Below are 26,163 nucleotides of genomic sequence, written 5' to 3' on the forward strand. Positions count from 1 at the left end.
TCCTCCCCTGCCCCTCTTCCTTCCTTTAACTTCACCAGTACAAAGTTTGACACACCTACTATAGCATGTACACGTATGTCACCTTCAGTTTACCTCCACGATTAGCTATACTTCACACCTGGAGGAGGCCCACAACCCCCCACCCAACACCGAGAGCAACTTTACCCTCACAACGACCAGCTGTCTTGAGTCACAGGGTCACGTAGAGCTAAACATACCAACAAAGGGAAATATAATCCTTCAAGACGGGAGTTACTGATATGGATAAAAAAAAGAAGAAATTACCACTGATTCACATAGAGGAAAATATTATCATAGGAGGTTTAACTCATAAAGAAAGACTCATAAGAGGGATGACTCACAGAATAACTAACACAATTATTACAGGATTTGCTCAAAAATAAAAACACTAGTTAACTCAGAGAAAAAACAAAATAATGGACATTCAGATTGGAAATAAATTACATCAGAGGAATCTTTCATTACATAAAATAGAACGGGTTTTATAGACATTTGTACATAGAGGATAATTAATATCTCAGGTACACAAACAGGTAGCAGCATCTGGGGTATATTGAGCTGTTCTCCCATGACCTGCTGCTGTTCATTCATTGCACATTGTGTTATGCCCGTACACTCCTCCACACTCACCACGGTAGATGATGTTCATACCCCCAGACTTTGACAGCTTGAGGACCTGTACACACTGTTGATCTTTACCCTGCGAGGAAGTACTGTACATGCAAGTGAACACCCTGATCAGTGACAACACGAGGACCATTGTTACACTGCTTAACTCTCCACCTCTTGAAACTTTACTGGGGACCCTGTGAAGACCTCACACTGGTTACACTGACAGCTGGCCAAACTGTTCCTACTACCCTGACAGTGGGCCACACACTGTTTACTCTGACAGCTGGCCACATTGTTTACTCTGACAGTGGGCAACAATGCTGCCCTGGCTCGTCCCCTTGCAGCTTGCCACTAACTCCACCTTCTCCGTCTTCCACAGAAACAAGCGATGCTGGTGTGGCAGCTGGAGGAGGAACTGCGGCACCACAAGAACCTCGGCCCCAGCCTGGAGGTGCAGTGACCCAGACCTCCGCCTCGAGTCTCTCTCTCCTTCCTCAACTACCCGTTATTGGAATTTGTTACTTTTTTTATTTTTCTGGAAATTCCTGCACTTTCTCTTTCGCTTTCTATATTTATTTAAGATTCCTGTAATTTTTCTCTCTCTCTCTGCTGTGTTTCTCACTTCACATGTTTGTTATTGAGCCCTTTCTTTCATGTCTTCTTTATTTCTATTGGCATTTTCAGCAAGATTTTATTTTCTGTATCTACGTCTCTCTCTGGATCAGTAGAACATCTAACCAATTATTAATCTCTGTATACAATGTGTGTGTCTTCTCCTCTTCCTTCTTTATCATTTGTCTCACTCCCTCAGCATCATCCACCTCTGTTTTACATCTTCGTCAGGTTCTTCAGTCTTTCGTAGCATTTCCTCGATTTATTTGGTTTTATTTTTCTGTCGTTTTTCTCCAGATTCGAGATATCTTTTTAATCTTCTCCTTTACTGTTTTTACGTTCTGCTATCTCTCTCTCTCAAATTTCACAGTTTTCTTTAATTGTTGTCCTCTAAAAACTAGATTATGACCACCGTAATTAACTTTTCAATAATTGTCTAACTCAGAGTCACAGTCGATTGTACTTCTTAATTTTGTTTTTTTTTCTTGTTTTTTTTTTAGTTAAATTTTGGTAATTTTTTTTTTCAATTTCATATTTTAGTGAAAATTTTCTAACTTTTTAAATTAGCTAAATTCACCAATCAACCTGTTTAACTTACCTAGCCTAACCTAACCTAACCTAACCTAGCCTAACCTAGCCTAACCTATCTACCTAAAATTCCCTAAAATTACCTAACTTAACTACCAATTTAACGTAAACTTAACCTAATGTAAACTTAACCTAACTTGATATATTTACCTAACCTATAATCCCTAATTTAAACTTTCCTCTCCTGTTGAGCTTAATCTAACCTAACCTGTCCATCCAACTTAACCTAATGATTTTAACATATTTCAGTATTTAAGTTAAGTTTGGTTAAGTTAAGTTAGGTTTGATTGGTTGTATTTTGACCTTTTAAAAACCTTAATATCATAAATTTCTTGACTAAACCGGAACCGTAATGCTTTTCTAGACAATCTCTCTCTCTCAAACATTTACCCTCCTCTGTTATATTTTTTTAACCTTTGCAAGACCATGTTAGGTTTTTCATTCGTGTTGACCATTTTTCCTAACTGGGTTTATCTCTTGTTATTTAATTTCACTTCTTTTATTCGTCGTTTCTGCTGGGTTTTTTTTGTATCTTTTTTTTCGTTATTGCGTTTCTTGTTTTTTTCTTTGTTATCTGGCATTATGTTGTGTTTGTTTATTATCTTGCCTCCCATTTTCTTTGTTAAGCTGCCTCCCATTTTCTTTGTTCATCATCCTGTCTCCCATTTTCTTTGCAATGCTACCTCACGTTTTCTTTGCCATGCCTCATTTTCTATAGTCGACCTTCTGTATATCTATGTATTATCCTGTTTATTGTCAATTCTCTTGTTCCCTTCTTCTTATGTGTCTCCGTTTATGTGTATAGTCTCTCTTTACTCTGATTGTCTCTTCTCTTTTATCTGTGTTGCTTTTGTATATTAGTTTAGACTTTCGCCTTAGTGTTGTTTAGTCTCTCTCTCCTTTCTTCTTTGCACCCTCCCTTCTTTTATCACCCCTTGTCAGTGTTGTCCTCCGCATCTCTCTCTCTATCTATCGCTTCGTCTTGCTCTGTAATAAAAGCAATGAAAGCGTGTAGAGATGTTGTTGTGTCTCCAGTGGGAGTTCTCACCGTGTGTCTCTCTCAGGGAACTACTGCTGAATTTCACTGAGAATTATCACTCTTTAAGTTTTAGTGAGAGTTATCACTATACTTCTTTTAGTTCCGATCAGTGTATTTCCCAAGAGATACCATTACGTTCCTCACTTGAGAGTAACCAGTGTATATTTCTCAGTGGGATGGTCATGGCCAGTCTGTTCCTCACCGTCAGTACGTGCTATGTTTCTCACTGGGTACAAACGCTTTTATGTTTCTCACTGAAGTAGCCATATACTGTACGAGTGTCAGTCAGCTGTGAACTAGACTCCTGAGTTATGCCAGGCCACAGTACACCTTGGTTCACCTTGTGACTATCAGGTCTTGTCTCATGTCATACAACCTCGCTTCATGGACACTCTGAGCTTCTAAACCATCAACTACATTTTGCCGAATTAATGACGTAAATGTTCTTAAATTGACCAATGGCAGTAAGAGGAATTACGTATGTTATTATAAAATTTTGTAATATTTGAGCACTGATATGTAATACGTCATTGTTCTCAAAAAAAATCGTAAACTTTTTCTCTTATCCGGGGATTTGAAAACGATTCTTAGGTTTTCACTTGAGATACTTTGCGATAAATTATAATATGGCTAATTGGGTCATAATTGCACTGTGATTTTATCGTAACCAAGATGTTATTTCTCATTCTTAGTTGCGGGAAAAAATAAACTTAGAGTACGAACCCAAAATTGAATGTATATTTTGTGGGTCGAACTTGTTACGATCACTGGAATGCGTCAAGTGAAGGCTCTGCTGACCTGCCTCACTGTTGTTATATATCTGGCTGCCACAAACACCTGGTCGACAGTGCCTCAGTGATGTACTACTTCACTCTTGTGGTTCCTAAACAGCCGGGTGTGACAGCTACCAAACAGTCTTGTGAGGTGAAGCCACTACTGAGACAGTTAGAGGAGTGTGTGTGTGTGTGTGTCGAGGTGACGTGTGTGATAATTACCAGACTGGTTCATGGATGGTTGTTGAGCTACTTTGTGCATTAACTTCCTAGATGGTTTATGTAGTAGCCGCTATAGCGCCTGTAGGATCATTACAGTCTATCTGTCCAACAAGCTGGTTTGTGAAGTAACTGCCAGGCCATCCTTAAGCCAACTGTCGGGATAATTACCAGTCCAGCCGGCGTGTGGAGTGTTTAATGTACCGGCTTGCTGGATAGCTATCAAGCCGCCGTGTGAATTAATTACTCAATTTGCTGGCAGGGTAACTATTAAATGGTCTCCAGGGTATCGGCCCCACCAGCCTGCGGAGTAACTAACTCGCCAGCTTCAGTGGTGAAGACCAAGCCGTATTACGGATTGGTTTCCAGACAAGCTTTTAGCCGGACTGCGCGATTTCGGGACATATGAGCCAGCTTGCGGGTCACTTGCTGGGTAGTTACAGTACAGCAGCACCTTGAGGACGGCCGCTACACCAGCTTTTAGATACTGTAGATGTATCCAGCTTGAATCACCGGAGGAGGAGGAGGAGGAGGAGGGAGTATCACTAAAAGACTGTGGTTCTCCTTGCAGAAACAATCCAGCTTTATGTAAACTTGTGTTAGTTACTTTGCCAGCTTAACGTAGCTACCAAACCGGCTTACAGGTAGATGCGCCTAGCATCAAGCTCCGGGAGGAAGAAGGGGCACTAAAGGACTGCGGTTCTCCTTGCAGAAACAAGCGATGTTGGTGCGTCAGTTGGAGGAGGAGCTGCGGCACCAGAAGACTCGGGGCCTCAGCGTGGAGGTGCAGAGCCAGCTGGAGAACCTGTCCACCGAGAACGACCACCTCAACCGTGAAGTGGCCATCCTGAGGGAGACCATCAAGGTGAGCTGCCAATACTGCCCTACCTCACTCACCGTGTGTCCTAGGCGTCCCTCCAACCATTCTCTCTCACCATCTTACATTGGCTGCCCACCATCCATTTTCTTTGTCATTTTGTTAGTCACTTTATATATATATCACTATCTCAAGTAGTATGTCCACACGGCAGTTGTATGTAGCTCACCAACCTTATTCGCTCATGTTTCTCACTTAACCGTATTTCTTTTACCGTGTGAAATAAGTTATACACGAACCATTTTCTTTCACCATATCAACTAAACTGCACACCCACAATTTTCTTTCAGTGTCAATCAGGCTGCCCACTAATCACATTCTTTTAACGCATTTAGATAAGCTGCCCACCAACCATTTTCTTTCACCGTATCAAGTAAGCTGCCCACCAACTGTTTACTCTCAGTGTCAGTCTGCCCACTTACCCAGATTCTATTATTAATGAGAGAGAGAGAGAGAGAGAGAGAGAGAGAGAGAGAGAGAGAGAGAGTGTTAGATAAGCTACACACTTACTTTTTTTTTTCTCTTTCACGTTATTCTCGTTAAAAATTCATCTTCTCAAGTAGACTACCCACAATCATACCTGCTAACCTCACGTATGTCAGGTAGGGAAGACCTCATTAAGATCTATCTCTCGTATGTCTTAGTTATGTTGTAAAGTTCAGGCAAGGTTTTTTGTCCCGTCAAAATCTCTGGTACACAAGACCATCTGAATATATGAGAATCATAGTTATTTGTGTTTGGTTTAACCTTGATGGCTTGCCCTATTAATATCGCCAATGTTTACTGATAAGAAAAAGATAGACTATATATATTGATCTAATATAACACACCTTTGAGTAGACATTATCATAACACCTGACTTTTTGGTGATATTCAAAAGGGCAGCCTCTTGATCAGGTACTTAGTAGATAAGGTGTGGTAAATTATCACTAGAATTAGACAGGTGTGAAAGACGATCCAGTGAATGAATGAGATATGTAATGTGTGTCAGAGGATTGTTATGAGTTATAGAAAGATCGAAAAGTCCCCATGCACCTGGTATATGTAAGTGAGTAATTAATTATGAGCCAGGGTGAACAGGCTGTGTATGAGTCGTAGTGAGTCACATGTTTTGGTCATTAACCTTAGAGTTATTAGTTAGAGGTACAGGTTAATGTGGGTAGATTGTGTTAAGTGTGTGTGTTATGAGGGGTGATAAGGCAATGAGGGTTAATGATATAGTACGTTTTATGTCCTGGCGTGTGAGGGAAAGTGGGTAGCAGTGTACAAGAAGAAGTGGGCAGCAAGGTGTATATATATATATGTCAGAAGGTAATAACAGTACAATATATTCAACAAAGTACACAACAGTTTATTTAAGAGCAACCAAACAAACAACAACAACAACAACAACACACTTTATGAGAGTATAAATATGCTTTGAATATACCAGGAGAGGATATAGTCCCAGGATATAGACATATTTGAGAGTATAACCGGATATAATAGGATACTCGTACATATCATGGTACATAAGGCCCTATGACACAACACAGTGGGATTTGGGTAATTTTTGTCATGTTCGAGTGTTAAGATTTGCAGCATGTGGGTGGTGGTGGTGGTGGTGGTGGTGATGGTGGTGGTTATGGTGGTGGTGGTTATGGTGGTGGTGGTTATGGTGTGTGTGTGTGTCTGTGTGGAGTTGGTGATGGTGATGTTATGTATATATATATATGTTAAGAATTGATGATAGTGATGTATAAACGAATTGATAGTGATAATATGGTGAAGTTAATGATATATGAAGGACTAACAGTGATTGATTACAATATAGTGACACCAGGGGAGATTCAACCGCCCCCCCCACCATCACATAAACTTCACATGAGACTAACATAACAAAACTCACTTGATATGTTAAAAAGAATGTGTGTGTGTGACGTGATAAATTACTGTCAAGAATACACCTTAACACACCTTGCCACACCTTCTCGCTCACACCTTAACACACCTGAACACACATCCCACATACCTTAACACACCTTGTCCCACATACCTTAACACACCTTGTCCCACATACCTTAACACACCTTGTCCCACATACCTTAACACACCTTGTCCCACATACCTTAACACACCTTGTCCAACATACCTTAACACACCTTGTCCCACACACCTCCCACACACCTTAACACGCCTTGTCACACACACACACACACCTTAACACACCCACCTTAACACACCTTTCCCCACGTACCTCCCACACACCTTAACACACCTTGTCCCACATACCTTAACACACCTTGTCCCACACACCTTAACACACCTCCCCTCACACACTTTAACACAAACCTTCTCCCACACACCTCCCACACACTTTAACACACCTGGTCATTCTCTTCACGTTTCTTATAGTATGCAAGTGATCTTTCTGTGTAATGAAAGACGGGAGGTAAGTTGTTGATATGCCGTAACCTTGAAGGGGCTCTAATAGTGTTCTTCTGACACACTTCTCTTTCTTCCTCTTAAGTTGGTTTATATTTGTAAGTTTATTATTATTTATTTTTATGTTTGTAAGTGAACAGTGTGTGTATTTTATATATATATATATATATATATTTACTTTTAGTGTTTATATTGTTACTTAAGGTTACATTATTTTGTTACTTAAGGGCACATTATATTGTTACTTAAGGGTACATTATATTGTTACTTAAGGGCGCATTATATTGTTACTTAAGGGTACATTATATTGTTACTTAAGGGCACGTTATATTGTTACTTAAGGTTACATTATTTTGTTACTTAAGGGCACGTTATATTGTTACTTAAGGGCATATTATATTGTTACTTAAGGGTACATTATATTGTTACTTAAGGTTACATTATATTGTTACTTAAGGGTACATTATATTGTTACTTAAGGGCACATTATATTGTTACTTAAGGGCACATTATATTGTTACTTAAGGGCACATAATGGCAGGAACAATGTCTCTCAAGGAATATACGAAGGGAAAATTCATCAATGGTTCCTACAGTGAATATTCCTAGTAGGTAATTATGTGAGAATGACTTAAACTATTGGACTTAAACTAATGAGTAAGATAATACCCCAGAATATCATTGAAATTATATATACCCAGATTTTGCCTTGATGAGAATTTTTTGTTCACTATTGAGATGCAGAATTATTGGAATTTATTATCTTAGTATTATCCCATAAGTGGTGTTAAGGAGAACGTATCTATTTAAGGTAATTTTTCATTGGAATTATTTTTTGCTATTTTGAGATGTTGTGTTTTGGTTAAGTCAATAATGTACAGTCTTACGTCTTAAGTCAAGGGTGATATTTATCTTAGGAACCTTTGTGAATCCTGACCTTAATGTGCTGTATCGATGACTCGGTGTTGGAGAGTCTCGAAGCTGTTTCTGAACCCCGAGAGTAACTTGGCTGATGTAAATACCACAAAGTATCAAAGTATTAAGGATTTTATAACTTTGAAACTTTATCTTGGTATTTATTAAGGGGTTCATCTGTGGCTTCTTATCACCAACAGTGTCATGGTCGATCAGCATGGAAGTGGTTGAGTCAGTCTGTAACACCAGAAGGTTTTGGAGAGTAGCTGAAATGATTGTGTATATAAACCTTTCAGTTCTATATAAATTGCTATATAGATTATAGTCCTCACGGTTTATGATTTAGATGTATAAAAATTTCAATGTAAATTAATGTATTATAAATAATAAGTTTTGTATTATTAACATTCTTGAGAGACAAGGTTGATCTAATCCCTTAAGATGTAGTCGCCCTCGCTGAGTGGTGTGTAGTAGCTTCTCCGTTAGCACTAAAAAAAAACAAAAACAAAAAAAATCTAGAGTGAACTTGTGGCTGAAAGTTTGGTGGTGGGTTGTTTGTAGCAAACAGAGAGGCGGTGTGCCAAAGAGGTGCAGGGTCAGCTGGGCACGCACGACTCCCTCATCACGGAAAACGATCGCTTAAACCGCGAGGTGTGCATCTTACGGGAGGCCGTCAAGGTTCGTACGAGATAACATACACAAACGCCCGGATTCTCAGAGATTCGTAAGATCGGTTCCCCCTTCGATGTAACTACGAGATAATCCCACGCACCTCTAGTTACCTTAGAAGCTGGGGGGTGGGGGAGAGGAGAGACTATCCATCAATTACGATAAGACCTTTAAGGGGAATAATGGCACCAGTTAAACAGCCTTCATTATTATGGCGCTGGCTAAATGGAGCTACTCAAAACATTCTCACATCCCCAGTGACTAGGAGTAGGGGGAAGGTAACGTACAGGTCTCTGAGAATCGGGGTTTATTGAGATTGATGAAGCATAATAATTATATAATAGAGTTAATGCTATAGTCATGAAGTAGTTCCTCCTCGTAGTGTGGATCGTTGATGAACTAACTCCCAGGTGTGCTGTAGGTCACCCATCTTACCTGTACATATAACATTGTTGACAGTGATTGAGAGGAGTATGGCGGTGTATATTAATGTATGTTATAGTAGACTTGGTAGTGTATTTTAAGTACGTTTTGTATAATCTTGTAGTAAATTTATTATAGAGTGAATTAACAGGATTTAAAAGCGAATTTTGTATTTCCTGTAGTAGGATTATGGAGTGAAATTTAGACAATTGTAAGTTAATTTATCTTGTAGAATTGTAGTGGATTTAATAGGATTGTAAATCGTATTTAGTATATCTTGTAGGATTATAGTAAAGTTGTACGCGTGTAGTTCAAGGAGATATAGAAAGGAACTTTGTCATGTGATAGTACAGTATTTTGAAGTCATTTTGTTTCATGGTGAATTCAAACTTCAAGGAGTCAAATGATAACTTTTTTTCCTTCCGATGTCCAAAAAAATAAATTAATTTTATTTTTCTGTTGACGAAGAACTTTCTTTAAGTTTTATTTTTTTATTAACACAAACGTTTTTTTCTGCCTTCATTGATATATATTTTTTTTAGATCCTCAGAATGAAAAAAAAATAGCTCTTTGTTTTTGTAGAAGACGAGATATGTGTTTATAGTATGAACTGTAGCTTTTAAGAGCGTGAAAGTTGCAAGAAGTGAGATAGAGGTATGGTAAGTCTTAAGGAACCAGTTTAAAAGTTCTTAATAGATAGTATGCAGTTTTGAAGCCTATATGTATGTGTACGTATGTATGTAGAGGAAATAATAAGTGTGTGTGTGTGTGTGTATGTGTGTGTGTGTGTGTGTGTGTGCGTGCGTGTAAGATACCTAAAGAAATAATGCCACGCCACCTTAAAAAAAACCCCCTAAACTCGTCCCTTTGAAGAATATAAATGTTTGTTTTGGTAGTCAAGAAGGTAGTCTTGGTATTATGTGTATGTGATTAAAAAGTATCACAAGAATGTAAACAAGAATGAAAGACGATAAATAGGATAAAAAGTAAATAAACGGTAAATAATGTATTAATCCACAGTATATCAACACAGAAATCATTTACAGGTATTTGTAAATTGTAATGTCTGTCTGTGTGTTACGTATAATAAACCTAATAAACATTGTTCCTCTGGTGATAATAATGGTGTATCTTAAACGTTTCCAAGTGCCAAAAGGTTTATTTATTTATTAGAGTAAATAAACGTATGGAAGTTGGGATTTACATGTTGTTGTTGGATCTAGTTTGGTGCATGTAAACATTGTCAGGCCTCTCTCTCTCCTTCAAGCCTTTTAAGTCTTCCTGGGAACTCTCTTGTTTTTTCCCTCATCAAAGTGCACAGTGTCTAAGTTGGGTTAAATTTCCCTCTCTGTTGGTGACTCCTGTCTTATGAGGTGCTGAAATAGTGCTTGTTTGAGGTGCTGAAATGGTGGTTGATTGAGGTACTGAAATGGTGGTTGTTTGAGGTGCTGAAATGGTGGTTGATTGAGGTGCTGAAATGGTGGTTGTTTGAGGTGCTGAAATGGTGGTTGATTGAGGTGCTGAAATGGTGGTTGTTTGAGGTGCTGAAATGGTGGTTGTTTGAGGTGCTGAAATGGTGGTTGTTTGAGGTGCTGAAATAGTGCTTGTTTGAGGTGCTGAAATGGTGGTTGTTTGAGGTGCTGAAATTGTGCTCATTAACTTAAATCCCCGAAGTGGTTACAGTAGTAAGTGTGAGTGTGTCTACATGTAAGTGTCTTCTTTGTCTTTCAAACATCATCATTTATATTCATCACTGGATATTTTTTTTTCCTTTTTCGTTAATCTATATAAGTGTTGCGTTGTCAGTTGTGTTGCGTTCTCGGTATAGTGTTGCGTTGTGAGTATAGTGTTGCGTTGTCAGTGTTGGGTTGTCAGTTTAGTGTTGCGTTGTCAGTTAAGTGCTGCGTTGTCAGTTAAGTGCTGCGTTGTCAGTTAAGTGTCGCGTTGTCAGTTTAGTGTTGCGTTGTCAGTGTTGGGTTGTCAGTTAAGTGTCGCGTTGTCAGTTTAGTGTTGCGTTGTCAGTGTTGGGTTGTCAGTTAAGTGTTGCGTTGTCAGTTTACAAGTTTTCTGCTCCTTAAAGTATTCTTAACTTGGTAATGTAGGAAGTTGAGTAATTATGTCATAACGGAGACTTTGTAACACACCCTTACTGTCTCCTCTAGTGGACGTCTGGCCCTGGTGCTGACTGGTTGTATATGAAAGGAACTAAATGTATCTGTCTCTGTGTCTGCCTGCCTGTCTGTCTGTCTGTCTATGGGCCTGTTTATCTGTTTTGGGGATTATATAATAGGGAAAGAGGAAACCATACTGTGCGTGTGTGTGTGTGTGTGTGTGTGTGTGTGTGTGTGTGTGTGTGTGTGTCTTGTAAAGTACTCTCCCTAAACCTCTGATCTACCTCCTTCCTTCCCTCCTTCCTTCCTTCATTCCTTCCCTCTGTCTCCTTCCTTCCCTCTCTCCTTCCTTCCCTCCCTCCCTCCTTCCTCGCGTACCGTACACCACAAGCCATAAGTCATCCTAAGGTGACTGCAAGGATTAGCAGTCTTCTGTTTGTGTGTTGCTGATTGGGTGACTCTTCTAATCCACTGCGTATGGATTTGTGGCCTACTTGTTGTTGATTGTCGCCGATCGAATGAGTAGCATCTTCCAATCTGTTAAGTATGGATTAGCGACCATACCGCTTTGACTGTCTCCGATCGAGTGATTGAGCGTTTCCAATCCAGTAAGCATGGATTAGTATATAACCAATCTGCTTTTGACTGTCGCCAATCGAGTGAGAATTTCCAATCCAGTAAGTATGGATAATTATTGACATGTTTTGTTCTTGACTGTTGTCGACTGAGTGATTGAATGTTTCCAGTCCAATACGTGTGTGTGTGTGTGTGTTTGTCCACACCTGGGCTGGTTGAGTGTTGCTCGCTGCTCTGGCCACACGAGGAACGAGTCTAACTCTCCTGTTGCCTGAGTTTGTTGTGTTAGCATGACTCTCCCTCTACCTGTGACAGTGTCTACCTGGAATTAACACTGGAGTTTCTTCCTTGGGCTCTTGGTTGAAAGGTCAGCATGGATGGATCTGTCTCTCCGTCTGTTATCTGAGTCGACCCCCCCACACAACACCTGTGAACCCTCAACACCACCTGTGAGACGCTTCATCTGATCATCCGTTGTACCTCATGTGTCACCACACTCCCCCTACCTGGTGCTGTGAGGCAACATGTACTTGGTGTTTTACATGTAACAACAATATGTAATGGACAGTTGTGTATTTCCAAAAACATGATTGGCAATATCCTTGTGCGGATTGTCATATTGTATCATGAATATATTAATGTCTAGCATTTTCAATTTGTGATACTAATCTTGAAGAACCATCCATGGTGGTGATACGAGGCCCTCACGTGGTACACTCGTTAACTCAGTTTTATAACTGTTTTATTGCCAGTTTTTCAGTAAAGTTGCTGAGTGAATACATTAAGAGCTCTGACTCTAATTCTTATTAACATAATTCATGTGGCCACGTAACGTGATGGACACGACCAAATTCTTGTTAAAGTGGAGCTCAAGAGCGGCAGTGCACAACTGGACCCCACTTATGAGTATTCTGTTGCTTTACGTATTAAAAACTTTTTATGACAGTTTTTATGTAAAGCCACATTGGCGACTGACTATTAGGTTGAGGTTCAACAAAGACTGAAGGAATTATGCTTCTTAATATTTGTAAAAAAAATCTAATTACAGTGACTTTGGGCAACCAAATTATGAAGAAATTAAAGTCACTTAATTTGCAAATTGGAATAACTTTCGAAACTTGAAGTTTCTGAGGCAAAAACTTGAATGTTTACTTGCAGTCTTTTTCAACTTAACATGAGATACAGAAATTGGATTTCAACCATCTTTGAGTAACGTTACAGTGATTACAGCCATGCCCGGTTGCAGATTATTTAAAGCTTACTAATTGCATGTTTCACTTCTGCTTATGTTGCAGGAGTTATGGACTATGAGAAATCGCTTGTCACTGGTAAGACGCGTGTGCGATAGTGTGGTGAAGTGACAGCAAGTGTGGCTTTACCTCAGCTTAATGTTGTGGGCGATTGTCTTGTTGTGTAAATGTATAATCTGCACTTATTATTATCATCACCTGCACCTGTAGTGATATTTATCTTGGTCTCATTATGTATATATATGTCGCATACTCTATACATGTATACAGTATAAAACACACACATATATATATACATAATACAAGGGATCAAGTATACACGAGGCCTCACAGAATACAAGACCTGTCCTCATGGCCCGTGAGGAGGAGTAAGTGGACGGCTTCTGTGTTAGTAGAGCGCTTACTAGCCTTCTGTACTCTTAGTAGCGAGTTGACGGTAGTGTTGTCACCTCCCTTGTTCCCACTCTTACCCCTGTTCCCACTCTCTCCCTTGTTCCCACTCTTACCCTTGTTCCCACTCTTACCCTTGTTCCCACTCTCACCCTTGTTCCCACTCTTACACCCTCCCCCTTGTTTTCACTCTCTCACCCTCCCTTGTTCCCACTCTCACCCCTGTTCCTACTCTTACTCCCTTCCCCTGTTCCCACTCATACAGCCTACCCTTGTTCCCACTCTCTCACCCTCCCTTGTTCCCACTCTTACCCTTGTTCCCATTCTTAGACACCACTTGTTCCCACTCTTACCCTTGTTCCCATTCTAGACCCCTTCCACTCTCCCACCCTCCCTTGTTCCCCTGCACCCTTGTTCCCCACTACCCTTGTTCCCCACTCTCTACCCTTGTTCCCCTCTTAGACCCCCTTGTTCCCACTCTCCCACCCTCCCTTGTTCCCACCTCTCCCACCCTCCCTTGTTCCACTCTACCCTTGTTCCCATTCTTAGACCCCCTTGTTCCCACCCTCCCTTGTTCCCACTCTTAGACCCCCCTTGTTCTCACTCTCCCACCCTCCCTTGTTCCCACTCTCACCCTTGTTCTCCACTCTTAGACCCCCTCCCTTCTCCCCTTAACCCTTATCATATCTTTATTTTTACCTTCTCTCTCCTCTTGATTTATTCCACGTTTATCCGATTTATGTCTCTACGTCTTATTTTCATTTTCTTTTCATTTGCTAAGTAATTCGTCTTTATTATGTGTGTGTGTGTGTGTGTGTGTGTCATGTGGCATTGATCACTAGGTAATTCATCTCAATTTTGTCGGTGTTTCACTTTTATAAAAAATTTTTATACCATTTATCAATTTATTATATTTGTCTTCTGTTTATTCAATATTTATCAAGTTGTTCATTAATCTTTTATCTTGGTGAGGTTTTTATTTCTTGTTTTTCTTGGGTCTTTATTCGTGTTTTTTTTTTTAATATAGTCTTCATTATTTCCAAAATTATTCATCTTTACGTATTTCTCATGTTTCTTCTTTAAGTCTCTAGTATTTGTCTAAGTTATTTATTTTCATTTGTAATTAAAGTTTTTATTGTCGTCCTATTCCTCCTCCTCCTCCTCCTCCTCCTCCTCCTCCTCCTCCTCCTCCTCCTCCTCCTCCTCCTCTTCTTCTTCTCACTCTCACCATCTTTATTTTTATTCTTGTATCTACTTGGTGTAATAAACTAGCCCAGGTATCAAGATATATACCGGTACTAAACAGGTATATCTACTCTTATACCAAACTTTATATATTTGGCCTCATATATATGTTTCTGTTATATAATCTATAGTGCAATATATATACCGACGTATATATATTGGTATACATATAACTATAGAACCAGTTATGTATATATTATATCTATACATACCCGCTAGTTATACATTCATGTGTGTATAGTACCGTGTGTGTGTGTGTGTGTGTGTGTGTGTGTGTGTCACCAAATTAAAACAAAAAAAAACACTTCACTTTGGTTGCTTCTTCATAAGGCGATCCAACACCTCTTTGATGCCGCCAGACAGTGGAATCGTGTGAGCATTATAAACCCAGACTTTTGATCCTTTTTAACAAGATCAAACATTCTCGTTGTCATTCTTAAGCATTCTTTAACATTCTTAGACGTTCTTAAAGATTCTTAGACATTCTTAAACATTCACAAATATTTTCAAACTTGCTTTAACATTTTCAAACATTCTCAGTCAACCAGTTAGTCACTCAGTCAGACAATCACACACTCAGTCAGTCAGTCAGTCAAGAAAGGCATTCATAAAGCTGACTAACAAATTCAAAATAAACTAAACCAATAAATAAAAAACTAAAACAAATAAAAAATAAATAAATAAACAAATAAATAAAATAAAAACAAATAAATAAACTCTTAATCAAAACAAGTCAAGATTTATTAACATTATTAACGCATCTCAAAAAAAATTTAAAATGAAAAATAAACTTAAATTATTCACTTTTCTAACAAGGTGTAAATTTATTATTATTATTATTATTATTATTATTATTATTATTATTATTATTATTATTATTATTATTATTATTATTATTATTATTATTATTATTATTATTATCCTACGAACCAGAGGAAAAGAGAGAGAGAGAGAGAGAGAGAGAGAGAGAGAGAGAGAGAGAGAGAGAGAGAGAGAGAGAGAGAGAGAGACTAGAACTAGATCTCCCTGTGTATGTATGTATGTATGTATGTATGTATGTATGTTATGTTATGTACAGTCAATACAAACTTCCCGTATAATTATCTAACTATATATTGTACTAGACAAAGAATACAAAATTATAATGTATATATATGTTTTTAAACATTAACGAAAGATATTATACTGTAAATATAGATAAAAGTCAATAGAGAAATACGAATAAACTTGAGATACATAAATTGTCTTCAAATATAAAATGATGGAGTGTTTTTAAGGTTTATTAGTGTTTGTTTTGTTGACGTTAAATTGAGTTAAAATGTTGTAGAAATATTAATAATTGAAAGTTAATATAAATGTTGATTTTTTCTGAATGGTGAGTGAATGTTTTGTTGAATGATTAAATGTTTAGTTGATAATGTTGGTGTCTGTATTTAAAAGGTCGTGAAATATTAATCTTGGTGCTGTTAAAATGTTTAGTAATGTTATTTTTTGTTTTTTTGAATATTGAAGCGTTTATCAGGTAAGATATACTGTAGCTCGGCGCAGCAGGTAATATATTAACATGGCTCAGGAAAGATATAGTTCTGTGGGAAGTGATTCAATAGAGCAGGGAAGACGTCAGGCTGGCAGGGGAGGAAAGGCTAGCAGGGGATCGGAAGGGACAGGAGGTAAGGAGACAGGGGATGGAAAGAGACAGGGAGAGGCTGGCAAGGGAGAAAGACGGGGGGAGACAGGCAAAGAGGCAGGCTGGCTAGGAATGAAGGCGGGGTGGGGGGGATGCTGAGAAGGAAGATATGGGAGAAAGCCGGAGAGAAAGGCAGACAGACGAGGAAGAGAAGGAAGGAAGGAAGGCAGGGAGGCAGGCAGAGGAGGAAGGTAGGCAGGAGAGGCAGGCAGGGGAGGAAGGTAGGCAGGAGAGGCAGGCAGGGGAGGAAGGCAGGCCGGTTCCCGAGCGAGACATCGGGAGTCGTAAAGTGAGAAGACTAAAGCTGCACACCCTCCTGCACTGGCCCCGCTGAGTCTGGGGCACCACCGAGGCTGTTGTGCTTGGCTGGGCTGGGCTGGGCTGTGCTGGGCTAGGTTGTGTGCTGGGCTGTACTGTGGTGTGCTAGGTTGTGTGCTGTGCTGGACTCTACTATTCTGTGCTGTGCTGGGTTGTGCTTCTCTTGCCTAGGCTGTGTTGTTTCGGAATATGATGTGATGTACGAGGATAAAATGTGGCTTCTCATCTAAATTAAAGTCTCATACCTTTTGTTTTAATTATCTCCCTAAACTCCCTCATATCCGTGTACATTAAGTTACCACATCCTTATCTAATAAAACCCACGAAAGTTCATCTCCTTAACTAACTTCTACCAACTTTTTATTACTTTGACCATTTCAGAGCCACGCGCCATTATCTTATGCTCTACAACACACACTCACGAGGTCTGTTTTTTTTTTTTTTTTATTCCCTTCCCTAGAATAATGGAAGAGGGATATATACGCTTACCCTTGTTCGTGTATCTGTCAGTCTGGCAATGTGATTTTTCTTTCGTGGTGTGATTTGAGGTCAAGTCAAAGTTTACTGTGGAATGGGTCAATTGGGTCATGTGAAGAGTAGGCAATCGAGTTTGTCTGGCAATGTGATTTTTCTTTCGTGGTGTGATTTGAGGTCAAGTCAAAGTTTACTGTGGAATGGGTCAATTGGGTCATGTGAAGAGTAGGCAATCGAGTTTGTTTCACCTGATGATTACACACACCCTTAAACTACCCTGTATCCTAAACACCTCATTAATACAGAGATCAATGTCAGATGTCAGGTTTTAAAGATAATTTGTTTACTCAATCATCCGGGTACTAAACGATTGCATACCCATGGTGATGACATTGTCGAAATTTGATATTATCTGAGAAAAATAGTATTGAGGGAAGGTTAAAGATCAAGATCGAAAGGTATTGGAATATCTGAAAATACTGTGAACTTATTTGTGTGGAACATAGGCGGTGAGCTGTGGCCAGGAAAGTATGGCAGGAGGCGCTGTAAGGTCTAGAATAATTCAGACGATGAGTTTACTTCGAGTACTTGATTACGTGGGTCGGGGGTGCAGTAAGGAGGTCGTGTTGTGAGCTGGCCGGGGGTGCAGTAAGGAGGTCGTGTTGTGAGCTGGCCGGGGGTGCAGTAAGGAGGTCGTGTTGTGAGCTGGCTGGGGCAGTATGGAGGTCGTGTTGTGAGCTGGCTGGGGTGCAGTAAGGAGGTCGTGCCAGGAGCTGGCTGGGGGTGCAGTAAGGGAGGTCAAGCAGAGCTGGTCGGGGGTGCAGTAAGGAGGTCGTGTTGTGAGCTGGCCGGGGGTGCAGTAAGGAGGTCGTGTTGTGAGCTGGCCGGGGGTGCAGTAAGGAGGTCGTGTTGTGAGCTGGCCGGAGGGAACATGACAGAAAAAATCTTAATCATTTAATCAGGAAAGGTGTTCATTGGGCTGACTGATGCAGAGAGAAAATACCTGCAGTGATGATGTTTGATAATGTTGGCCCTGTGGTGAGTGGCTGATGGTGTGTGTGTGTACTCAGTAGATGTTGTTAGTTAATGACATGACCGGGCGTGGCTGGTGACTTAGACTACTTGAAGATGAGTGATATTAAACAACACACGAAAGACTGTATGGAAAATGTATTAAATTTTAATTCATAAATGTTTCTAAAAAATAAAAAATAAATTAAATCATTTCCATTTTGCAAACCTTTTTACCCTTATGACAATTAGTTATTTAAGGTATATTTTCGTGTTTAATTGATCCTAAAAATACTAAAGAAACACTCATTAAACGCAGCCTGAATTCCGCATGACAGAAAATGTTGGAACCCAAGAAACATGGATGTGCTTCAGTGAGGCGGTCATCTCCGGTCTCCTTAAAAGTCACCATCTTAAGAGACTAACTTTATAGAAACAAGTATTCTAGACTTTCCTATTTACGGACATGTTAATGAATTAGTTCAGGGGTTCAAAGTTTACACTATATGAATTTTAGAACCTGTGTGTGTGTGTCTGTCTGTCTGTGTCTGTCTGTATGTGTGCGTCTGTGTGTGTCTTTGTTCGTTCCTTCCAAAACCATTATCGTGCCTACCTGTCAACCCTTGTTATAGCACGTTAATCCCCTGAACGTGGCTGGTCAAAGCTTTACATGAATTAATATTTGTCATTCAATCTCCTCCTTCAACGCACCTTACGTGGGTTAGTCCATTGAGTATATATAGATCAATTCTCCTGTGTGTGTGTGTGTCTGTGTGTGTCTGTGTGTGTGTGTGTGGATCAGGTTAAGATAATTCTTTGTACAAATATTGCACTGTAGAGATGACTAATTTATTTATTTTGTTAATTTAGTTGTGTCTCGGTTAGCTGATGGCCTGATGCTTCTCTCTCTCTCTCTCTCTCTCTCTCTCTCTCTCTCTCTCTCATATCTTAAGTTAACCGTATTAACACTTCTCCCATTTTTCAGGAGTTGGAGCTGAGAATAGAGACCCAAAAACAGACTTTAGCAGCGAGAGACGAGAGTATAAAAAAATTATTGGAAATGCTGCAGCAGAAGGGAATAGGTAAGTTACCCCCCCCCTTCTGTCCCCAAGGTCCCAAAATCATAAATAACAATGTTCCAATATTTTTTTTCTCTCACTCTCGATGTCTATAGATTTTATTCACGCACGTTCATTGTTTATCTTTTAAAATGTGAAAAAAAATATTAGAAAAAATAAAACGTACAGGGTGTAACAGAAGTAAGGAATTGTAAAAGAGTGAGTGTTTTATTGTGTTTGTTCATCACTGTTTGATTCAGGTTAAGTGCTCTTGGTGGTAAGGGGCTGTTTGTAAAGTGTATTAGGTATGTTGATCTTGTTTACTTAAGTGGTCTTTCTGTCCTGAGTGAATTAAAAGTCGTTTGTGAGGAGAAGGAGGAAGAAGAAGAGGAGAGTATACCTCTCTCTCTCTCTCTCTCTCTCTCTCTCTCTCTCTCTCTCTCTCACCATACCACTTAACCTAAACTAAAAAAAAAAATCTGAACGTCCATAATAAAAGCAACGATGCCTATTATTCCAGGCTTTTGTTACACCCTATCAATTGCTTAACTCATAATAAATGTCTTTTAGTAGATTTAATTATTATTATTTTTTCTTAGTGTGAATTTTGTCTTTATTAGTTATATTTACATTAAGCATCACTCGTCTTGTTTTTAAAAAGGTAATTTGTATAGTTTAGAAATTTTTGTTAAAGAACTGAATATAAATCTTTTTGTAAGTAAAGGGAGACTAATTAAAGTTCTTCGTTGTTGTTTAAATCTAACTAAAGCAAATAACTTGTTTAGGTAATTAGTAAGCAACTGTGTACTTGCCTAGATGAAAGACAAGATGAAATCAAAACAACAAGGCTGACGAGAGAAACAAATTAAAATAAGGAGTAGAAACAAAACTCCTCTCTCATTGGTTAGACTTGTTAGAGAATAAGCCAATGAGACTACGTTGTTTAGAACACATATTACGTCATTGATTATGTATAAAAAGGTGAGAAAAAATTATTATTGATTTTTAGTGAATGTATTGAGAGCCTTATAAGAAATCCTGATGTATTTTAACACTTGTAGGAGAGGCAGTGAATGACCCCCCCCCTCCCGACACCTGTTACAAGAGAAGACAGTGCTATCCAACAGTAATTGAAAAAAAGTTTTATTCCATTGTAGTATAAATAGTAAATGACCCAATCCAACACCTGTTTCTTCTAACACCTGTCGACAAATTACCCAACACCTGTCGACAAAATACCCAACACCTGTCGACAAAATACCCAACACCTGTCGACAAAATACCCAACACCTGTCGACAAAATACCCAACACCCGTCGACAAAATACCCAACACCCGTCGACAAAATACCCAACACCTGTCGACAAAATACCCCCCCCCACACAAAAAAAAATCCAAACGCCCCAACATTTGTCTCTACAGCAGCCGACAGAGGTTCAGTGTTCAACAGATGCGATAACACTACACCGAGCGCTACAGATGTTACAAGTTGATGAATAGATTGTAGAAGCAACACAAGGGTACAAGGGAGGACCCCGAGTGATAGATAAATAAAAATTGACATTTGAAAGTAGATAGATAGATAGATAGATAGATCGACTTTTGTGAGTAGATAAATAGATAATTCGACGTTTAAGAGTAGATAGATACATAGCGACGATAATTATGTGATGATGAAAAAAAGAAAAGTGTGAGAGTAGAGAGAGTACAGTAGAGTACCTTAGAGTACCTGAGTCCTCGGCAGGTAGGCGGTAATGACCCAAGTATCTTACCTGGAACACTTCTTGCGGTTGGCGTTGGTGCCATTTTCGGATCTCTGAAAGTATGATACTGTTTCCTTTACCACATGGGACCAAGACTCGAATTCTCAAATGGTCTTATGTTAGAATTTTTTTCCCGTAGTTGGAGATATGTAGAATGTAACTGGCTCACTTAAACAACGATGTAGTAATAGTGGTCTAAAAGTTGTCGATATTGTATTGAGATTCTACCGTAACTAGAAGCCATGCTCACATTCTGGGGATAAATGGACGAGACTTAAAGAATACAGCCACAGATCCTCAGAGCTGTGTGGTAGTGTGGGTGTGTGTGTGTGTGTGTGTGTGTGTGTGTGTGTGTGTGTGTGTGTGTGTGTGTGTGTGTGTGTGTGTGTGTGTGTGTGTGTGTGTGTGTGTGTGTGTGTGTGTGTGTGTGTGTGTGGACGACCTGCTGCTTCTGTATCCGGGAAGCTTAACTACGTCACGTCTGCCGAGATAATGAAACTCAGCGGCAGAATTCTTATAGGTTTATATACGGGAAAAATGTTCACCTAACTGGGAATGAGAGAGTGAGTGTAGGTAAGGTAGAGTAACACTGCTGTCTCGACGCCCTATTGGTCACCATCTTTGTGTCGTTGCTTAAAAGAGCCAGTTAGATGCGTGCTCTGATGTTTAGTTAAAGGAGGAGATTTAAAATAAGTTTGTTTGAGAATCCATCCCCGGGATTTCATATCAGACCGAGCTGAAGCGCTCTGTGATATAAAGTCACGCTTGAGTGGTCGTTTCCATGCGGTCTCACGGACTCAAAATAGGTTTACTTTTTCCTCATACGATGCGTGGTGTTCCGTGGTGTACACTATCTTGTGCTGTACACAGCCAGCAGGTGTACACTGTACACGCCTTGTGTTAGTCCCACACACCATGTTGTACCACACACACATCACGTACTTGGATGTCCATCAAAGTTTCCTACGTTAACTTCTTCACCTAACTGAGGCATAGAGAAAACATCTACCTTATTCTACCGTGACCGTATTTTAAATGTGTTCTCGTCCCTCGAGTTGGTAGAATAAACTTAAGAATGTTTGAAAATCTGATTCAGTCAGGAAAGTTGTGTCCATTTTTGTAAGAGTTTGGCCAGCCATTCCGAGGCTCGTGTCCTCCCCAGCAGTAACGTCAACCACACACAAATGTCGCTGCCTCCGTCCCCCAGAATTCTCACAACCTTTTGGCAGGAATCTGGGATATACACTCAAGCTTTTAGTCACCTATAGATACTCAGTCTGCAGTCTTTATATATTTTTTTAACCTATTGACGACCAGCTTATCGTCCTTCCATGTCAAGTCTTTCTGCCTCGAGCGTTTGAATGGGTAGTCGCTGTCGCCTTAGTTCGTGTCGTTATATATCAAATTGATGAAGAAAATCAAGAGTGACCAACATTTTACTCTGAGCTGCATCTATCTGTCAGTCAGGATTACCGTTCATAAGGAGATTAGCGTCATAAAAAAATATCTCTAGCAATTAGGGCGTTGATTTAACTTCATTACGACAGCGTTACGAATATATTATGCGCCCGAAGAAATATTTTGAGGCTGGAAGTAGCGGGGAAGAGCACACACACACACACACACACACACACACACACACCCACCCACACCTTGAAGCTCTGTCGCCACACACACACACACCTACCCACCCCACTGCCCAAGCTCTGTCTTACACACACACACACACACACACACACACACACACTCCACACACGCCACCACAAATTTAACTTCTTTAGCTTCACAATCTCACAGACACCAACACCAGGCTCACGGGGGCAAGGTACCAACAGAGATGCCACAGACCTCCGAGAACTCTTCAGTGGATCTAGACGACTACTTGTAAACACAGCCACGCCCCTACAGAGCCTCACACCCCTGAACATACGTAAAAATACACCTGCCTGATTAACCCCACAACAAATACATAAACTCGAATTAATTTGAGATTTTATTAACATTATAAACTGGAATACTTGTTTTACCTGTACGTTTTAGAATAGATAATATTATGATGGGAATTTTGTGATATTTTACGATTATAATGATTGTTAGCATCCAGGTGTAGCTGTACTTGTGTGATTCTTTCCGTAAACAGAGAAGGAAATAATACCACAGTCATCTCACAACACTGGATTATTTTATTTTTTTCATCATCTCATTGCTGTCACAGTAAATAAAGTCACTCATAATGTTTCGGGAACCACACAACTACTCACCTGTGCTGTAATGATCCCAGGTAGTAACGCTGCTCAGATAGGCCGCCACAATACTGTACCTTACAGCTTATTCTTACTTCCCCTTCACCACTAAGGATTTATCACAGTTTTACAAATCACAGTTTTTCGTATATTTTCAGCCTGATTCCATCGATTGGCGAAGTTTCTCTCAGAATTCTTCGCTCTAGTGTAATCCTGTTGACTTAATTTATTATTATACAGAAGTTACTTAAAATTAACCAAGATTTTATGATTTTAATTGAATATATTGTCATTCTCTTATTTCCCTCCCTCCCTCCCTCCCTTCCTTGTATGATTGGCGAGTGATTTTTGTCTCCGTCAGCCACCCCTCCCTCTCCCTCCCTCCCTCCTCCCCCTCCCCCCCATCTCCTGCTCCCTCCCCTCTTGTATAGTATCCTGTCGCCACTCACGGGAGCTGCCGATAACCCCACATCGTATTCTGACACCGTCCCCTGAGATTTTGACGTCACTACTGGCACATCATAACCAATTATTACTTTCCTGACGTCATTATTAGCGGGACCTGGATAGTCTAATCTCCCTATGACGTCATTGTTGGCGGGATCCGGATAGGTTATAACTTCCCCATGACGTCACTGTTAGCAGATCCCTGATAGGTCAGATCCCTCCCGTGACGCCATCTGATGTTGTGACCGGGTGACCAATCTCCGACTGTGTTTCAGGCAAGGAGGAGGAGCGGGCGATGATGCAACAGATGCAGGCAGTATTTCAGAAACAGGTGCAGCTTCCCTGGTCTTGTATTTATTATTATATGTTTCTTTTTACTATCATCATGATTATGTCCGATACAGTATGGCCGTCTCGGTGGTTGGGGGATGTTGTTGAACCCTCATGGAGATATAAAACCCAAGGCGCCGCTTGCACACAAATGATGGTGCACAGAGTAAATATTATCTTCCGCCACAGTCTTGACTTACCGCACATGACATTTAAAGTGATCTTGCTGTTCAGGACTTGAGATAGTAGAGAGACTCTTGACCGCGTCCATGGTCGGTGGGGGGGGTAGACGAGTACCTCAGCTGGTGCCCGCCTGCACCCCCCAGCCAGACACCTCGTCCCTCTTCACTTTAGTCTGAGTGCTAGATTACTTCCTACTGCTCCTCAGGACACGGTCAAGAGTTCCAACTTGTACAGAATACCTTTTAAGTCTTAAACAATGCTTCCACATAATCACCAGCGAGTGACTTGATCACGATTCTGTAGCTTTTTTTTTCACAATTTTCTCATCCTCTGATCCACCGCCACGGCCGCCTCCTGGTCCCAGCTGTGTCCCTCTATCAGCCTGCCATATGTTAACGTCCCAAAACTCTTCTTACCGGCATGTTAATATTTAGTCTCTCATGATCATGCATTACTGACTTGAGTGAAAGACTAAAGATACCCATTAAATACTTTTTAAATTCAAAGAAAATGGAAAATGGAGTTCATGACTAACTCAGTTAAAAAAGAAGAGTTGTGGGACACAGGCCGTAGTCTGGGGGGCGGGCATGGGAAGCTGGCTGGACGAAGCATCCTCGACCCCCGTGATGAATGACTTTTGGGGGGTTTCTGTTGATTCATGTAGCAATATCAACTTGCCCCAGACAGACCTTGGCTAGGACTGGACTCTGTATAACATTGATGTTCATCCAACTGTTTAACTGGTTTGTATGGAGCCTTAAAATAAGTAGATATAAACATCCAGTTTATGGAGACTTCCCTGCCTCTTCTCCACCTTTCCTTCCCCCCTACTATAAGTACACCCCCCCCCCCCTTGAGTCAGGAGGGTGAAGCTTCCCGGCCCGGCGTCCCCCCCCACCAGTAGTCTAGTGACAACGTGTTGCCGTGCTCACTGTGTCGGCTGTAGCGCCTCGCATCTGTCACATCATTGATGGCGCTGTTGCATGTTGTTATAGGTGATAAAAATATAGATGAGGAAGGGTCAGTAGAGTTGGAACAAATGCGGGCGCGCCTAGTGGAGACCCAGAATGAGATGGACCATGTGAGGGACATACTACACCAGCGGGAGGACGATTGTGAGAAACTTCGCCAGGTGAGTAGCGCTATGTAACGCCCCTCGGGGTGGCGGGTCGGGCCGCATCAGCCTCCCTGCCACTTTCCCTAAAACTGAACTAAAAAATCAAAGCAAAATTAGAAAAAATTAGAAGCGGTATTTGGTGTGTGTGAAGGGTTAAATATATCCCGTCTTGTTGTGTCTGTGTGTGAACAAGGAGTCGGGAGTGACATTCACACACGCGTGGTAGGTGAGGGCAGCTGACCCTGAGTGAGCCGCCCGACCCTGCCACCTCCGGTCCGCCGTCATCAGCAGCCGCCCGGGCAGCGAGTCCGCCCCCGCCAGCCTGGTCACCCCCACCTGCGCCACCACCCACGCCCACAACCCGTTTTATCCCGCCTCACACCCACCTGTTAGCCCCTTGACTTGCCGTCAGCTGCAGGTCATGGGATTTGACGCTTAGAGCGAAAACAGGATGATTAAACGACAAATCCTTATTCGACATGTTGTTGTAATTGATGATAATATTACTTAAATTGTGAAAATTATTAATCACTTGGACTCATAAGACATATTAGTACATTCACTACATGTAAGTAGTGCAGTCATGAAGTATTTACTGTCATGAACACTTTGTACAGCCACTTAAGTATCATGCTGCGTTAATGAGTGTTCTACTTGTTAACGAACCAGTTGCTTGACTCAGTCCGAGTGACCTATCTACCTGCCTGACAGACAGACTAGGCACCGATACCGCGTCCATGGTGAGGGATGCCAAGTGCCCGGGTATAGGTAGACTCCTGCCCGGGGTAA

The 26,163-nt window shown here is 40.5% G+C and overlaps 1 protein-coding gene across 19 annotated transcripts in view; it reads left to right on the forward strand.

Annotated features, from left to right (window-relative positions):
* The first annotated feature begins 973 nt into the window (after window positions 1–973).
* The window catches only part of LOC121856933 (trichohyalin-like), a 78,292-nt gene continuing 53,102 nt past the window's right edge, over window positions 974–26,163 (forward strand). For 9 of the 19 annotated variants that reach the window (XM_042352694.1, XM_042352697.1, XM_042352705.1 and 6 more), the window contains exons 1-6: window positions 974–1,084; window positions 4,577–4,729; window positions 8,642–8,758; window positions 13,155–13,187; window positions 19,220–19,316; window positions 25,253–25,389. In XM_042352694.1, the coding sequence (XP_042208628.1) occupies window positions 1,022–1,084; window positions 4,577–4,729; window positions 8,642–8,758; window positions 13,155–13,187; window positions 19,220–19,316; window positions 25,253–25,389 (600 nt within the window). In that variant the 5' untranslated portion in view covers window positions 974–1,021. Of the gene's footprint in view, window positions 1,085–4,576; window positions 4,730–8,641; window positions 8,759–13,154; window positions 13,188–19,219; window positions 19,317–24,019; window positions 24,076–25,252; window positions 25,390–26,163 lie in introns of all 19 variants that reach the window. The other 10 variants (XM_042352708.1, XM_042352710.1, XM_042352711.1 and 7 more) reach the window with 6 other exon arrangements.

This window comes from Homarus americanus, unplaced genomic scaffold (genome assembly GCF_018991925.1).
Source record: "Homarus americanus isolate GMGI-L3 unplaced genomic scaffold, GMGI_Hamer_2.0 scaffold44060, whole genome shotgun sequence".
Classification (NCBI taxonomy): Eukaryota; Metazoa; Arthropoda; class Malacostraca; order Decapoda; family Nephropidae; genus Homarus; species Homarus americanus.